General features: G+C 44.4%; 1 protein-coding gene across 2 annotated transcripts in view; it reads left to right on the top strand.

Annotated features, from left to right (window-relative positions):
• The window catches only part of RNGTT (RNA guanylyltransferase and 5'-phosphatase), a 441,842-nt gene that overhangs the window by 305,477 nt on the left and 118,447 nt on the right, over window positions 1–17,918 (top strand). For both annotated transcript variants that reach the window (XM_075862139.1, XM_075862138.1), the window contains exon 13: window positions 17,465–17,565. In XM_075862139.1, coding sequence (XP_075718254.1) covers window positions 17,465–17,565 — 101 coding nt within the window. The remainder of the gene's footprint in view (window positions 1–17,464; window positions 17,566–17,918) is intronic.

Below are 17,918 nucleotides of genomic sequence, written 5' to 3'. Positions count from 1 at the left end.
TGATACAATACAAAATTATTGTTAATCAATTAGTTATTTGAACTACTATAACACTATATTACTAGAATAATAATACTGCATTACTATAATTATAGCGCTAGGTTTAAAATTTGAGAAATTTCTCCACGTGCTTATTTCAACAATCCAGCTTTCCAGTTTAAGTGTCGCTAAATGCAGTCCGGCGGCTCAGTTAGCACACATGTCAAGATTGGGCAGCCCCTTTTTAGATAGTGCCGCAGTGCCCTCTGTGGATGCTGCCGCAGTGCCCTCTGTGGATGCTGCCGCAGTGCCCTCTGTGGATGCTGCCGCAGTGCCCTCTGTGGATGCTGCCGCAGTGCCCTCTGTGGATGCTGCCGCAGTGCCCTCTGTGGATGCTGCCGCAGTGCCCTCTGTGGATGCTGCCGCAGTGCCCTCTGTGGATGCTGCCGCAGTGCCCTCTGTGGATGCTGCCGCAGTGCCCTCTGTGGATGCTGCCGCAGTGCCCTCTGTGGATGCTGCCGCAGTGCCCTCTGTGGATGCTGCCGCAGTGCCCTCTGTGGATAATGCAACACACCCCTAGATAAGGCCACAGTGCCCTCTGTAGATAAGGCCACAGTGCCCTCTGTAGATAAGGCCACAGTGCCCTCTGTAGATAAGGCCACAGTGCCCTCTGTAGATAAGGCCACAGTGCCCTCTGTAGATAAGGCCACAGTGCCCTCTGTAGATAAGGCCACAGTGCCCTCTGTAGATAAGGCCACAGTGCCCTCTGTAGATAAGGCCACAGTGCCCTCTGTAGATAAGGCCACAGTGCCCTCTGTAGATAAGGCCACAGTGCCCTCTGTAGATAAGGCCACAGTGCCCTCTGTAGATAAGGCCACAGTGCCCTCTGTAGATAAGGCCACAGTGCCCTCTGTAGATAAGGCCACAGTGCCCTCTGTAGATAAGGCCACAGTGCCCTCTGTAGATAAGGCCACAGTGCCCTCTGTAGATAAGGCCACAGTGCCCTCTGCAGATAAGGCCACAGTGCCCTCTGCAGATAAGGCCACAGTGCCCTCTGCAGATAAGGCCACAGTGCCCTCTGCAGATAAGGCCACAGTGCCCTTTGCAGATGCTGCCACAGTGATGTCAGGGGCTTGCCCAGAGCTGGAGTCCCTGGGCAGAGCCGCTTCTGGCACTCTGCCTCAGATTCCAGCTCTGCTCCTGACATCATTGTCCATATATGGACAGAGATGTCAGGGGCAACCCCAGAGCTGGAGTCCCAGGCAGAGTGCTAGTAGGCTCTTCCTGGGTCTCCAGTTGTGCTCCTGACATCACTGGGACTCCTTCTCTGGCGAAGCCCCTGACATCATTGTCGATGTATGGACAGCGATGTCAGAGGCTTCCCTAGAGTCCCGGAGCAGAGCCAATAATAGCGCTCTGCCCGGGACTCCGCTCTGGGGAAAACCCTGACACACTGTCCATATATGGGCAGCGATGTCAGGGAATTCCACAGAGTCCCGGAGCAGAGCCGATACTAGCGCTCTGCCCGGGACTCCGCTCTGGGGAAGACCCTGACACACTGTCCATATATGGGCAGATATGTCATGGAATTCCGCAGCATCCCGGAGCAGAGCCTATACTAGCGCTCTGCCCGGGACTCCGCTCTGGGGAAGCCCCAGACATCGCTGTTCATATGTGGACAGCGATGTCAGGGAATTCCACAGAGTCCTGGAGCAGAGCCGACACCAGCGCTGTGCTCGGGACTCCGGCTCTGGGGAAGCCCCAAACATCGCTGTTCATATGTGGACAGCGATGTCAGGGAATTCCACAGAGTCCAGGAGCAGAGCCGACACCAGCGCTCTGCTCCTCTCTGGGCAAGACCCTGACACACTGTCCGTATATGGGCAGCGATGTCAGGGAATTCCACAGAGTCCCGGAGCAGAGCCTGTACTAGCGTTCTGCCCGGGACTCCGGCTCTGGGGAAGCCCCAGACATCGCTGTTCAGATGTGGACAGCGATGTCAGGGAATTCCAGAGTCTCGGAGCAGAGCCGATACTAGCGGCTCTGTGTCCCGCGGGCCGCAGATGACAGCCCTAGGGGCCGCATTGCGGCCCGCGGGCCGCGTGCTTGAGAACCCTGCTCTAAAGCAAATGTTTGTATCTGTCACTGTACTGTATTGGGTATATTCCATAGGTTGATTCCTATACTGGGCTTGTTCTATTATATCGTACTAGAACAAATGGTAGAAAAGGAAATGATCATTGGGAGTCGTTACTCTTGTTACGCAATCCTGAGAACAATATTACTTTAATACAGCCCAAGTAGATTGTAACTACAGACATTATATACTGTATAGGGTTCTCTGATAGTTACATCTAATTGGGTCAAATGAGCTGTTTTGTATAAGAGTCTTTAGGTACAGACTAACGTAGCAGCTGAAAACTACAAGGTCATGTGGTTCAGAATGGTTTTCAAAAAGATTAATGGTCGCATTGCAAGTAAATTGTGCAACTATTAAGTGTACTATTACACATTGCTGCTCGTACATGCATCCCAGTGCTATGGCGGCAGTCATTGTCCAGCTTTTTGACCACAGATGAATATAAATCCATTCTTTGCTCATGATTGTTTTCCTTGATAGCCTGTACTCATAGGTTAGCACTGCTCTCCACTTAATTTTGCTTCATCTTGGATCCCCACTTAGATACTTTCTGGTCTTCTCTCTCCCCCGAAGCACAGATCACAATTGGCAAGGTCCTGAGTATTTGTTGTAACATTGCCATGTGCTTGATTGTATTTCCTATTTTAACAGGATTATTGTTTCCATAACTACCTTCTATTGTGTATTTCTATTTAATTTTTTTGTGCTTTAATTTGTATGACTCAGATTCCTTGTTGGCCTGGCCTGGGTGGACCTTCCTCTTTGTCTTGCTATACCATACTATACCATGTTGAGCTTGCTATACCATATTATTTACAACTTTAAATAAAGAACTAATAAAAATAAAAAATGCTGTTGCGCTGGCCGGATCGATTGCACTGGCCACGAGATTTACCGCAAATTTCCTTCGTTTTACGGCAAGTACAGGTGAACACATAAAAACCACGTTCTTTACCATAAAAAACACTTGCTTTACCTTGAAACCACAGCATTTAGCAGTAAAAAGTGTGCGGTTATCACCGCCGGCCAACCGCATTTCAATAATGGCAGCACAATTTTGCAGGTAAACAGCAGTTTTACCCTCAAAACCGCGTGGCCATTTAGCCGAACGTGTGGTTTTCAGCCACATTGTGGCCGCCACGTGAGACTGTTCCCTCAATATTTGTGTGTATTGTTAATTGTCGGTGAAGTGTTCTAATCATATGAACTTTTTACAACACAGATATGTACTGTGTACTATGTGTCTAGAATTGTCCTGAACTCAGAATATATGTAAACTGAGAAGTATATGCAGACAGTAGGACCTGATACTACCTAGTGGATATTCTGAACAGCGTCTAGTTGTGGCAGCTCAGGTGAAGTTTCACACAGTTTTTTCATCTGCTGAGCCTTTTTGGTGATATGCTATAGATCAGTAGATTGTGATGACAAAGAATCATGCAGTATCAGAGACAAACATTATATAGCAGCAAACAGGAGCAAGGAATGAACAAGTACGTGTCACGGGAGTTGTAGTTCAAAAGAAGTCTTCTTGCTAATAAGATTGGCAGTCAAAAGATTCAACACCAACCCAGCAATAAGTCGTCTTTTAAGTGTTGTTTTTTCCTAATCTCTGAAAATTCAGTGTGTGTTGTAAAGTCAGTAATAGGTATTGTTTCCTTTTCAGAAAGACTTGTGGGTATTGATTGGAGTCTTTGAGAGCACAAAGACAAAAAAGGCTTCAATTTACTGTAAAGGAAAAAAAAACGATGTGTAAAGTGCTTGGATGTCAAATGAATATTTGATGAAAACATAGATACAAAAGTTCTATAATTTATCACACCTTTATGTCACACATCTCATATGTGCTCATATGTATCTACATCTTAAGGGGGTCATGTATGTTCATTCACAACTAAATGGGACAAAAGCACTAGGATCACATGACACAATCACTTAGAATTGTTTTGAAATATCTTTGCGATTTTATTTCAAGGCCCTTATACACTGGCCAATTTTTGTTACCAATCACATGTATCCACGGGTGGGATTACAATTTTTAACAACTGGTTACCTAAATGAGTGACAGATATAAGTGTGGTGTGGCGGTTTCGGTTTTTGCAGTGAAGCACTTTAAAGAAAATTATTCCTACTCTAATAATCAAATAAACCTATTACAATATTTCAAATACACTGTATATAAATCTTTGTGTGTGTATCAATAATACCCTATAAACTTTCCTAACTCGTGTGGCTGTTTAAAGGCTATGTAAACCTTTGAAAGGCAATTTAAAAAAAAATAAAAATCAGTGTGATTAGTGCAACTTTTTAAATAGTTTTGTAATCAAAATTTGTTTTACTATTTGAGATACAGCTGCTCTGTGTTTTTTATACAGAGCAGCTGTATCGTTCGCTATGACCTGAATCCGGCACCCATGACCTGCTGTCACTGTACCGTCAATTTCGTGGACCTGACGGGAGCAGGATTTATTTTCTATACAGAGCAGCTGTATCTTTTGCTAAATCACTCACCCGTCAGGTCCGTGGGACTGACGGGTTCAGAGTCTCGCAGGTTCAAAACTTAGATGTGATAGATTACAGCTTGAATCCTGCATGTCAGAGACACGCAGGACCCGCGTTCACTGAACCTGTAAGGTCCGCGGGACTGACAGATTCAGATCATAGCAGCTGTATCTCAACACGTTTTTAATAAAAAAACATTTCGAAAGTTGCACTAATCACACTGACTGACCTTTTAAAAAAAAAAAAATTTGCCTTTCAAAGGTGTACATAGCCTTTAACTGGGTTGCCACAGTATGTATATAATAACATAAGAATACATACCTACCATACCTATATGTGCACATATATTACCATAGGCGGGCACAGCTAATGTAATAAGGATATGCACTGTGATAAGGGTGGAGAGCAGTGTTCAATGTGGTGTGCACAGCTCGCTGCAGCAAATCTCCCTGCTATTTTACACAACCCTATACCTTTTATAGAATATAAAAGTTTAGTGTACAATTACAGTATCCGATTCAAGCTTAATGCATAGATACAGCACCAGAACCAAGCTCAGTACGTAAATACAGCAACAGAACCAAGCTCAGTACATATATACAGTACCAGACCCAATCTCGGTACATATATGCAGCCTGCCATGTAATTTTGTACCATGTAAAATTACAGCTTCCAGTATGGCCTGAACAAGGGTAAGGTTATGCCGAGTGTGGTTGTTTCACAAAAAACATTGCTACCACTCAACATCTTTCTGCAGATCAAACATGTGACTATAGTACAACTAAGATTGAGAAATTACATTTAGGGACTCACAGATGACATCATCTCTGACTGGAGTAGTTCTCTTTCCTCTTTTCTTCCATTCAGCCCAGGCCTTCATTATCACTTCTTCAAACTACACTATGCCTCTGAAGAGTTTGTCAATCCGATGTCATTGGCTCCTCACTTTTTTCACCACATTCACGACCCTAACACATACTCCTCATACTGCCGCATGGACAGCTCCAGGTTTATGTGGGCCCTTGGGAGACACAGACCTAGTAAGCCCCTTTGTGGGGGAACTCACGGCGGCAGTAAAATGTCAGAAAACGTCACTCTGTGCCACCATATAGACGTTCGGCTCTGTTTATGCCCCCATATAGAAGTTAGGCCCCCAGTTTGTACCCCCATAAATTTAGTGTCCTCTGTAGATAGTGCCACACAGCCCCCCTCCCAGGTAGTGCCACACAGCCCCCTCCCAGGTAGTGCCACACAGCCCCCTCCCAGGTAGTGCCACACAGCCCCCTCCTAGGTAGTGCCACACAGCCCCCCTCCAGGTAGTACCACACAGCCCCCCCTCCCAGGTAGTGCCACACAGCCCCCCCTCCCAGGTAGTGCCACACAGCCCCCCTCCCAGGTAGTGCCACACGTGTAGTGGGACATGGCACTTTCTTGGGTTCGCTGGGTACGGACACCGGCCCTGTACTGCCGCACGCTATGCACCTAAATACAATCGCACCATACAATGTTCCCCGAATACAATTGGGTTACACATTGTGCCCTCTGAAAATAAAGCGCCCCACACACACAGTGCCCCCTAGAATTATCGCCACACGTCGTGCATACTGAACTTACACTACCGTTCAAAAGTTTAAGGTCACTTAGAAATTTCCTTATTTTTGCAAGAAAAGCACAGTTTTTTTCAATGAAGATAACCTTAAATTAATCAGAAATACACTCTATACATTGTTAATGTGCTAAATGACTATTCTAGCTGCAAACGTCTGGTTTTTAATGCAATATCTACATAGGTGTATAGAGGCCCATTTCCAGCAACCATCACTCCAGTGTTCTAATGGTACATTGTGTTTGCTAACTGTGTTATAAGGCTAATGGATGATTATAAAACACTTGAAAACCCTTGTGCAATTATGTTAGCACCGCTGTAGAGGAGCTGTAAAACTGACCTTCCTTTGACCTAGTTGAGAATCTGGAGCATTACATTTGTGGGTTCGATTAAACTCTCAAAATGGCTAGAAAAAGAGAGCTTTCATGTGAAACTCGACAGTCTATTCTTGTTCTTAGAAATTAAGGCTATTCCATCCGAGAAATTGCCAAGAAACTGAAGATTTCCTACAACGGTGTGTACTACTCCCTTCAGAGGACATCACAAACAGGCTCTCACCAGAGTAGAAAGAGAAGTGGGAGGCCCCGCTGCACAACTGAGCAACAAGACAAGTACATTAGAGTCTCTAGTTTGAAAAATAGACGCCTCACAGGTCCTCAACTGGCAGCTTCATTAAATAGTACCCGCAAAACGCCAGTGTCAACGTCTACAGTGAAGAGGCGACTCCGGGATGCTGGCCTTCAGGGCAGAGTGGCAAAGAAAAAGCCATATCTGAGACTGGCTAATAAAAGGAAAAGATTAATATGGGCAAAAGCACACAGACATTGGACAGAGGAAGATTGGAAAAAAGTGTTATGGACAGACAAATCTGTCTGGATCACACAGAAGAACATTTGTGAGACGCAGAACAACTGAAAAGATGCCGGATGAGTGCCTGATGCCATCTGTCAAGCATGGTGGAGGTAATGTGATGGTCTGGGGTTGCTTTGGTGCTGGTAAAATGGGAGATTTGTACAAGGTAAAAGGGATTTTGAATAAGGAAGGCTATCACTCCATTTTGCAACGCCATGCCATACCCTGTGGACAGCACTTGATTGGAGCCAATTTCATCCTACAACAGGACAATGACCCAAAACACACCTTTAAATTATGCAAGAACTATTTAGGGAAGAAGCAGGCAGCTGGTATTCTATCTGTAATGGAGTGGCCAGCGCAGTCACCAGATCTCAACCCCATAGAGCTGTTGTGGGAGCAGCTTGACCGTATGGTACGCAAGAAGTGCCCATCAAGCCAATCCAACTTGTGGGAGGGGCTTCTGGAAGCATGGGGTGAAATTTCTCCCGATTACCTCAGCAAATTAACAGCTAGAATGCCAAAGGTCTGCAATGCTGTAATTGCTGCAAATGGAGCATTCTTTGACGAAAGCAAAGTTTGACAAGGTTAGAAATAATGATTTTTATTTGAAATAATAATTTTCTCCTTCAATGTCTTGACTATATTTTCTAATCATTTTGCAACTCATTTGATAAATATAAGTGTGAGTTTCCATGGAAAACACAAAATTGTCTGGGTGACCCCAAACTTTTTTTTTTTAAATCAGACAAGTTTTTATTGAGAATACAACATGTATTATACATTTTTTGCATTTCTGATAAAGTACAAAGAAATCGACCAACAGAAGAAAAAACAAAGTAACAGTATAGCATCTTGTTCTTGGTACAAAATTCCTGCAATTACATTACACTTTGTATTCTCATCATCTTTAATTGCACCTTCACATACATCCCCATCCCTACCCCTATCAACCGAACTCCCCCCCCCTCACAGTACCTCCTCTGTCCCCTGATTCGCCAGTCCCCTCCACCCTTTCCATCCGTTCTGTATTCCAAACAGTGATCCCGCCATATCTTGATCAGATAGATGCGTCAGCCCACCTTCAAATCTTATCTAATGTGTCACATTACTATAATTGTTAACCCATTTACTCCATTGCTTATCATACTTATGAATTGCCCCTCTTTTCAGATATATTCGGTGTTCCAGTGATACCGTGTGGTTAACATATCCAACTAGCTCAGCCACCTCCGGGGGATCCGCCTGCAGCCAATATTTTGCAATTAATTTCCTAGCGTGATACAGAACCTTTTTAATAGCCAGTAATTCCACTCCATCCCCTCCTTCCTCCCCCATACATCCCAATATAAAGATCTTAGGTTCCAGTGGAAAATCTCTACCATATACTCTAGATACCATTCCTTTAACTGCTTTCCAATATACCTTTAGCATCGGACAGCTCCAAAACATATGTTTTATGTCCGCCCCATCAAACATACACCTGGGACACTCTTTTGTTGTTCTAATTCGCATTTGCCACAGCACCTTAGGTGTCCTATACACCCTATGCAATAGAAAGAGTTGTGACCTCCTGTGCGCTACACTAATAGAGACTATTTTGGGCGATCCGAGTATTTCCTCCCATTCTTCATCCGCTATAGCCCCTACATCCTCTTCCCATTTACGTCTAGTCTCCACCAGCGAGTCTCCTAGGAATTTGGCGAGTAGCATGCTATATAGCACCAAAATAATCCCTTTAGTGTCTTGTGCCCCCAGCACCCTTTCCATCCCTCCCATAGTGGAGCAACTCAAGTCCACCATCCTCTCTTGTGCCTGCGTCGCATGCCTTAGCTGAAGATACTGGTAGAACCGCCGATGTGAGAGTCCAAACTCTTCCTGAAGTTGTGCAAAAAGCTTGAAAGTACCTCCCTCGTATAACTGGTGTACATATCTGATTCCTGCTTGTTCCCAATCCTGAAATCCTTCCAAAATATTAAATTCCCATAGATATGGATTATCCCATAGAGGCATATAATTGGAGCATCCTGTAACCCCCAATATCTTCTTACTTTCCCACCAAACTTTATGTAGTAATAACAGAGTCGGTTTCCCTCTCGCCTCCCTCCGTAATTTATGTGACTCCATGGCCTCTAATAAATCCGTTCTCTTTCCCAAATAGTACACCAGTTTCCCACTAGAGTTCCACTCCTCCCTATTCTTCCATCCTTTGAAGTGTTGTATTTGGGCTGCTAGATAATATATCCACGCATTTGGAATAGCTAACCCCCCCTGTTCTGCTGGTAATTGTAGCTTTTCCATTTTAATCCTGGGGATCCCCCTTTTCCACACCAAGTCCCTAAACAAATTATGTATTCTCCTGAACCAGTATTTAGGTAACCACACTGGGGGATTGTGCATAATATAGAGTACCTGGGGCATCAGAATAATTTTAATGAGATTTGCTCGTCCCAGCGCTGACAGCGGTAACCCAAGCCATACTTTAGTCCTATCTGTTAATTTATTCACTAATGGTATCACGTTCAACTCAACAAAGTCCTGCACCCTTGCTGATACCGTAATTCCCAGATATTTAAACTTCCGTACACACGGTACTTCAATTCCTCCAACTATCAATGGCGTAACTACTGGCTGGAGTGGTAGCAACACCGACTTGCTCCAATTAATTTTTAACCCTGAAAATCTGCCGAACCTCTCCAATATCGTCATTATCACTGGCAATGAATGATCTATCTCCCCCAGGAACAGCAGTATATCGTCCGCGTATAGTGCTATTTGCTCTTCCAGCTCTCCACAACGAAACCCTTCTATCCCCGGATGTTGTCTTACCATATTTGCTAGGGGTTCAATTGCCAGTGCAAACAGCAACGGAGAAAGTGGGCATCCCTGTTGCGTCCCCCTCTCCAACCTAAAAGAGTCTGACATCCTTCCATTTGCTCTAATCCGAGCCACCGGTTCCTTAAACAATAATTGTACCCACTTTATAAAATTCCGTCCAAAGCCAATCCGCTCCAATACAGCCCACAAGTACCCCCATTTTACACTATCAAACGCCTTAGTGGCGTCCAACGACAGCACTGCTCTACGCCGCTCATCCGGATCATCTGTCTGTAAATTTAAGAAAAGTCTACGTAAGTTAACTGCTGTAGAACGTGCTGGCATAAATCCCGACTCATCCATCCCTACGATTTTAGTCACTACTCGCGACAACCTATTAGCTAGTACTTTAGCTAAAATTTTAATGTCTGCGGTCAACAGAGATATCGGTCTGTAAGAGTCAGGTTGCGTCCGATCTTTCCCATCTTTAGGAATTACCACTATAGCAGCTTCATACATTGTCTGCGGTAAACGCCCTCTGGCAAAACTATCCTGGAACACCTCCAGTAACTCCGGCAAAACCGTCTCTCCATATGTTTTATACAATTCAGTGGGTATACCATCTATCCCTGGAGCCTTTTCATTCGCCATAGAGCTCACCGCCTCCTGTATTTCCTCTAAAGTAATTGACTCCTCCAACCCCTCCTTCTCTTCCTCCCCCAAAGTAACCCATGTCATTTCTGCCAGATATTCTGACAGAAGATCCTCCGGATAGTCCACCTTAGTGCGATATAGTTCCTTATAAAATGATGTCAACACACCTAATATATCCCCTGTTTCTCCAACCAGAGTCCCACTTGCTGTCTGTAGCTGATGGATGAACGCACTCTCCCGCGCCGGCCGTGCAATATTTGCTAACAATCTGCCCGTCATTTCACCCTCTTTGTAATATTTTTGTTGCAAAAACAATCTTTTATTAGCTGCCTGCTCCATCTGATGTTCCCTAAGCAATTTTTGAGCAGCCTTCCATTGGGCTAAGGTTTCCGCAGTGTTATTGGTAACGTGGCTCACCTCTGTTATTGTCACCCGGTCTGTCAAATGTTGACCCACTTGCCTTGTCTTAGCTTTTATGTGTGTGATCTCCCTTATATACACCCCCCTTATATTCGCCTTCATAGCATCCCATAGAATATCTGTAGGAACCGTACCCTTATTAAATTCGAAATATTCTCTCAGGCTCATAGTTATGGTCTCCTCTCCCACCAAGCGTATCCAAAATGGGTTGAGCCTCCAGTGCATTCTCAGCCCCCCCGTCTGTAAACCTGTTCGGAGCTTTAACAACATTGGAGAGTGATCAGACAGTGATCGCGGTAAATATTCCACCCCCTCCACACATTCCATCCCCATTCCATTATTAAACATTAGATCTATTCGGGACAGTGATCCATATGTAGATGAGACACACGAGTATTGCGTAGTAGAAGGCCACTTTACCCGCCAAATATCCGTGAGCCCGACTTCCGTCATGTATTTACCAAACCTCGTCAGACAAATATCTCTCTCCCCCCCCACCCCCCCCCCCCCCCCCCCGTTTGGAAATTTATCCCACCCCTTATCCATTATGTTGTTAAAATCTCCCATCAATATGGTCGGTATCATAGGCCATCCAGCCAGTTTCTCCAACACCTCTCTTATTGGGACCACAGAGTACGGGGGAGGTACATACAGCACCACAATTATACATTCCCAATTAAACAATTTACAATGCACCCCGACATATCTACCTTCCCTATCCTTAAAGGAGTCTAAACAGCTAAACGCCACATCTCTATGAACTAGGAGGCTAACCCCCCTTGAGTATGTAGAATGGAAGCTGTGTCGTATCCACACCCTGTGCACCTGGTGCACCGTATCAGCAGTAAGATGGGTTTCCTGTAAGCCCATCACTCCAGCGGACTGCCCTTTCATATAATCAAATATAGCTCGCCTTTTAGCTATCTCCCCCATACCTCTCACATTCCAGGACAACAAATTTACCCTACCCCCCATCTGGACATTTCTTGCTTTTGACAGTGGCTATTCCTATTACCTCCAGTGACCATCAGAGCGTACTGTGTTTCAACCTCCCTTTTCCTCCAAAACCTCTCCCCTCCCCCCACCCTACCCCCCCCAACTTTCCATAAACATACCCTCCTAAGAGGGCCCGGGCTAGCGAAGAAACCTTCACCGCTATGACCCCACAGCTTCCCACTCACTTTGTAGAGACACATTCTGTTTCCCTACAGTTTTATCCTTCAGAACCAAGAACCTCCCGCTACCTCCTCCTCAATAAACAATTAGTATTTTTATAACTCCAACATCACATTCTGCCCTTGAACTGACAGCACTTTCTTCTTCTCCAACCATCAATGACATATGGACCGCAGCCCAACCTTCTATCAAAATATAAATGCATAACAACAAGGCCTTATGCCCTCATGTAACTCATCTTCCTCCTTTCAAAGCAGAGTCCCCTCTTTAATCATCCGCCTGTTGATCACGCCGCCGCCTCCTCTCGATCCTGCCGTAAGCGATCTTCATGATTGTCCAGCCATCTGAGTGCATCTTTTGGATTTTCAAAGAATTGCACGGATCCCAATGCCGCCACCCGAAGCTTTGCAGGATACAACATAGAATACTGAACCCGATGGTTCCTCAGCCGCCTTTTTATGTCCAGAAATTGCATCCTCCGCTTCTGGACTTCTGCAGAAAAATCCGGATAAAATGACACCTTCACACCGTTCACCCGAATATCTTGCCTTTCCCGGGCCTGTCGAAGAATTATATCTCTATCTTTATAATGGAGCAGCTTTACCAGACCAGGTCGCGGTGGCCGCCCAGGTGGGCCAGGACGCGTGGGTACTCTATGAGCTCTTTCCACTGCAAATAATGGGGTCAGCGAATCTTTTCCAAAAACCTCCAATAGCCATTTTTCAAAAAAGGAATCCGGATTGGACCCTTCCACTTTTTCAGGAATTCCCACCATCCTCACATTGTTTCGTCTTAAACGATTCTCCAAATCATCAGCTTTAGATAAGAGGTACTTTACATCCTCCGCCACCGCATTTACATCTCGTCTCATGGGCAGCATGCCATCTTCTAAGTTACTGACTCGGCCCTCCACCGCTGTTGTGCGCTCTGACACCTTCTGTAAGTCATGGCGTATGATAGACAGATCCTCCTTAATTCCCCTCACCTGACAAGTAAGCTTAGCCAGCGTAGTATTACTCAGGCTTACCGCCGAAAAAACATCTGCCAGTGTGGGGCCCTGCTTGTCCAAGCTCTGCGTACCTCCATCCAATCCTCCTCCTGAACCGCCTGAAGCGTCTCCTCCATTTTCCTCCTCCTCCTCTGACTCCATCTGTGCTCGCAGCGGCTCATATCTCGAGCCTGAACGGCCAGCCTGCTCCTTCCCTCCATCCAACCTTCCTCCATCTGCCTCAGGTTTCATAGGGGTCTTCCTGGCAAAGCGCTCCAGCCTGGATGCCGCCGCCCCTCTCACATCCCTGCTCTCTGCATACGAGCACATGTCGACGCCATCTTGCAGCCCCAGCTCACCGTCCTCTGCCGCCTTAGACTTCCTGGACCGGGTCAAAACAGCCTCCTTCGGATCCAGAATCGTGCCTGCAGGATCACCGCCTTTTCCCCTATCACCACAGGTATGTCCGCGTTAGTATAGTGGAGTCTCAGGATGATTTCCAGGATATCGGCAGCGGGATCGCCGGTTCCTGCGTCCTCTCACATATGCCGCTAAGCCACGCCCCCGACCCCAAAATTTTGAACGGTAGTGTAAAGTGCCACACGCACCCTGTGCCCCCTGTGGATAGTTCCACACAGTGTGCCTGAAAATACTTCCACATACTGTGCCCCCTTAAGTAGTGCCACAAACCGTGCCTTCTATAAAACGTGACACACACTATGCCCCCTCAATAGTGCCTTGCCTGTGCCCTTAAAGCAAATAAACATTATATACTCACCTGTTACCGTTCACACGCTGTTATTGAGCCGCCTGCATCTTGGACAAAGCACTGATTGTCAGGAGCAGGAACTTATGGTGGCCTTGCTCCCGTTAGGGCTGTTCGGGCACCATTGAGTGCAGGTAAGACTGAATTGGGTTCCCTCTTCTCCCCGGTTCTGCAAACCGGCTGTCATTTTAACAACCGGTTCAGGAGAACCGGACAGATCCCACCCCTGCATGTATCCAATCGAGCATAACAAAAATTGCCCAAAGCAAATGCACAAAATTAACATAATGCCTTTGCCTTTAGACAAGGATTTTCTGCTTAGCGCAAGTCTCTTCTGAGAACCACTGGTGAGCAGCAATGTTGCTGCTCGCCCCATGGGAGCTAGGACTGCACTGCTGAAAATGTCCATCAGATCCTTGAGAATTACTTTTCAAACTAAAGATTGGTCATTAGATTGGTTGGAGTTTTCAGAAACTGTGGTCTAATTTATACTTACATTGCTAGCAGGGATGGGAACAGTTTGGGATAATCGGAGCACTTGGATGAATGTAGTGTGAGTGTATGTTTCCTTATTGTTAGGCATGAAATAAAGAACAAAAGAACGGCGCCACCTTGTGTAGATCAGTAGGTCGGGGTGAGGAAACAGTGACAAGAGTATGCTCACCAGAAAATGGAGGTTTCAAAGCGTATAATATCCACAGTGCTGCTGCCAGATCCGAGTCGGTGTCCAAGATGGGACCGCTTAGGTAGAGACAAATGCAGGTAAAAAATTGGATCTTTTGATGGCGCTGCTGTGTGGTGGGAATGATGTGGAACGGAGTCTCAAGGTAGTCTCAAGGTATTAATAATAGGTTCAGTTTATTGAGAGTGGCTACGCGTTTCAACGATGAACAATCGTCTTCCTCAGGCCATTATTGTTAGGCAATGAATGTTGACACCTTTGTCCTCCTCTTTAACTGAGACTTTTATGTGTCAATGTGATATATTCCAATGACCGTCTTTAGTAGGTAAATTGCATATAGAAGAATAAGTATTGTCTATTGCCATTAAGTTATGGATTGTATATTTGTCTACTTGTTTTGTACTACTAAATTTGAAAATGAAGCCTTTAAAAAAAAAAAGAATCACGGTGGTTATGTTTTTGGCTAAATTTGGTCTGAATCCATGTCACAAGTTTAGCTTCATACCATGGGCATTCCACTTCAGCTAGAGACACACGTGGCCAGAATGGATGAAAGCTACCTTTAAGCCATGTGAACAATTGGTGACTTCCTGGGATTGTTCTTGCTGTGGGAGTTAAAGAGGCTCTGTCACCAGATTCTCAAATCCCTATCTCCTATTGCATGTGATCGGCGCTGCAATGTAGATAACAGTAATGTTTTTGTTTTTTTTTAAAACGTTCATTTTTGGCCAAGTTATGAGCTATTTTATATATATGCAAATGAGCTTTGAAATGGACAATTGGGCGTTTTTTTTTCGTTATGTCCAACTGGGTGTGTATTGTGTTTTTAACTGGGCGTGTTTACGTGTATGACGCTGACCAATCAGTGACCAGTCAGCGTCATACACTCCTCTCCATTCATTTACACAGCAGCGATGTGCAGCCACATACACAGAGATTAACATTAATCAAGTGTCCTGATAATGAATACACATGAAATCCAGCCTGGACGTCGTGTATTCAGAATCCTGACACTTCTGAATCTTTTCTGTGTGATTCCACCAAGCCACGCGTAATCTCGCGAGAATACGGAGGTAAACGAGATTTTGTTTCCCTTGCTGGAAATCTCAAAGAAAAGATTCAGAAGTGTCAGGATTCTGAATACACATGACGTCCAGGCTGGATTTCATGTGTATTCATTATCAGGACACTGCAGTAACGTTAATTTCTGTGTATGTGGCTGCACATCGCTGCTGTGTAAATTAATGGAGAGGAGTGTATGACCCTGACTGGTCACTGATTGGTCAGCGTCATACACGTAAACACGCCCAGTTAAAAACACAATACACGCCCAGTTGAACATAACGGAAAAAAAAACGCCCAATTGTCCATTTCAAAGCTCATTTGCATATATATAAAATAGCTCATAACTTGGCCAAAAATGAACGTTTTTAATAAAAAACGTTACTGTTATCTACATTGCAGCGCCGATCACATGCAATAGGAGATAGGGATTTGAGAATCTGGTGACAGAGCCTCTTTAATGCGTAACTAAACGTTCGATCTACTTTTTATTTTCTAGCAGCATGTGTAATATAAATATATTTTGTAATATACTTTATTAATGAATTTGGGCTCCTTTTTGTGTTGTGTTTTAAATGGCCACGCTGACACTTTTTTACTACATTTTATTTCTTGTATTTCTCCTGTTGTTAGCAGAAATCCGTACACCGTTTGAATGTATCAGTGTACGGATTCTGCTGCCTTGGAGTTCGGGTGGGTAGTGACCCCATCCTGATGTCAGATGTGCACGCCCCCATCCTGACGTCAGGAAGGTCTCTGCCTCTATACACTACACAGTTCTCTTTAGTGTAACCTGCAGCAGCAGAGCGCATGGAAGAGATTGTGATGAGCTCTGCTGTTGTCCGGACTATAGTGTGTGTGAGAGACGCTCCAGTAGCAGAAGCGCAGGTCTAGCAGCGGCTCCCTGTCCCCTCGTCCACTGTGCTATAACCAGCAGTAGCAGAGCGCAGGGAGGAGAATGACAGCTCTGCTACTGTCCGGACTATAGTGTGTGTGAGAGGCGCTCCAGACCTGCACTTCTGCTACTGGTGCGCCTCTGCAAAAGACAACTGTGCTGCAAAAGGACCTTTGGTTTTCCTGATTGGCTGGCTGTTTAGGTGCATGATGGGAACTATGAAAGATTGAATATTGCATACAGTACTGGCAAACATCACACACAGTAAGACACGCCCCTAGCGAGTGGCCAGAATCAGAAAGTGTGAGAAAATAGATGTGGACTGTTTCACAAGAAAAAAAGCTGCAAAAAAGGTGCGTTTAAGTGAAAAAAAAAATTGCTAGGAGTCATGTATTCACATAGAAGGATATAATAGCAGCTTAAATGTTTTGGTTTTTTTTTGCGAAAGTTTAGCTACGCTTTAAATTGAGTTCATGGCCTTCTATGGTTATCTTCTAAACACATATTCAATTTATGCCCCTGCAAACTTAAAGGGCACACGTGCGAATAAACAAAATGACAGGTTTAATATTTGTATTTTAGTGTGTAATTGCCTGTGTGGTTCAACACTTTTGTGTGCTTTCATCCATCTTCCTAAATAAGCTTGTTTTTTAAGTAAATTTAAAACTGGAAATACAAAACATACTGCTGAAGTTTTTATTTTATCACTTTAATTTCAGTCTTTTCATCATGCTTTCTCTACGTTGTAAAATGTTTTCTCTTTATTTCCCCTATAATTTAGTAAAAGCTTTAAAACTCTGTCTTTCATACAATTGGCTTTTAGCACTACGGTTCTCATTGTTCTGCACATAGACATCTATCAATTCAAGGTTCTTTTTCATTGAAATTCCATTTTTTAATAGTACTCTTTTTATTTTATTTCTAGAAATACAAAGGTGGTCGTTGTGATGACATTTTGAAATGGAAGCCACCTAACATGAATTCGGTGGACTTTCGGTTGAAAATAACAAAAGTTGGAGGAGAAGGGTGAGTTCCATTTTTCTGATGTCAAACTTACTAGAGAAAAATCTCCTGCATATGGACAACCTGAACATGTCAGTGGGTCTTTCATAAAGAGATATTTTCCTAAAGATTCATTTTATTACTCACTTAAAGCTGGAAAACAAAAAGCTGACTTTCACTTTAAAAATAACGTGTGTGTGTATATGTACATATATATATATATATATATATATATATATATATATATATACATATATACATACATAAACACACAGGGTGATTAGAAAAGGATGGTGCAGAAGTGAAGACCTGTAGTTTAAGGAACATCAGTTGTAAATGGACAGTGACTGAAATTCAAGGCAAAACCGGCTTAGTTG

The sequence above is a fragment of the Rhinoderma darwinii genome, chromosome 4 (genome assembly GCF_050947455.1).
Source record: "Rhinoderma darwinii isolate aRhiDar2 chromosome 4, aRhiDar2.hap1, whole genome shotgun sequence".
NCBI lineage: Eukaryota > Metazoa > Chordata > Amphibia > Anura > Rhinodermatidae > Rhinoderma > Rhinoderma darwinii.
The sequence above is the reverse complement of the archived record's forward strand: the minus strand, read 5'-3'. Positions and strand labels throughout refer to the sequence as shown.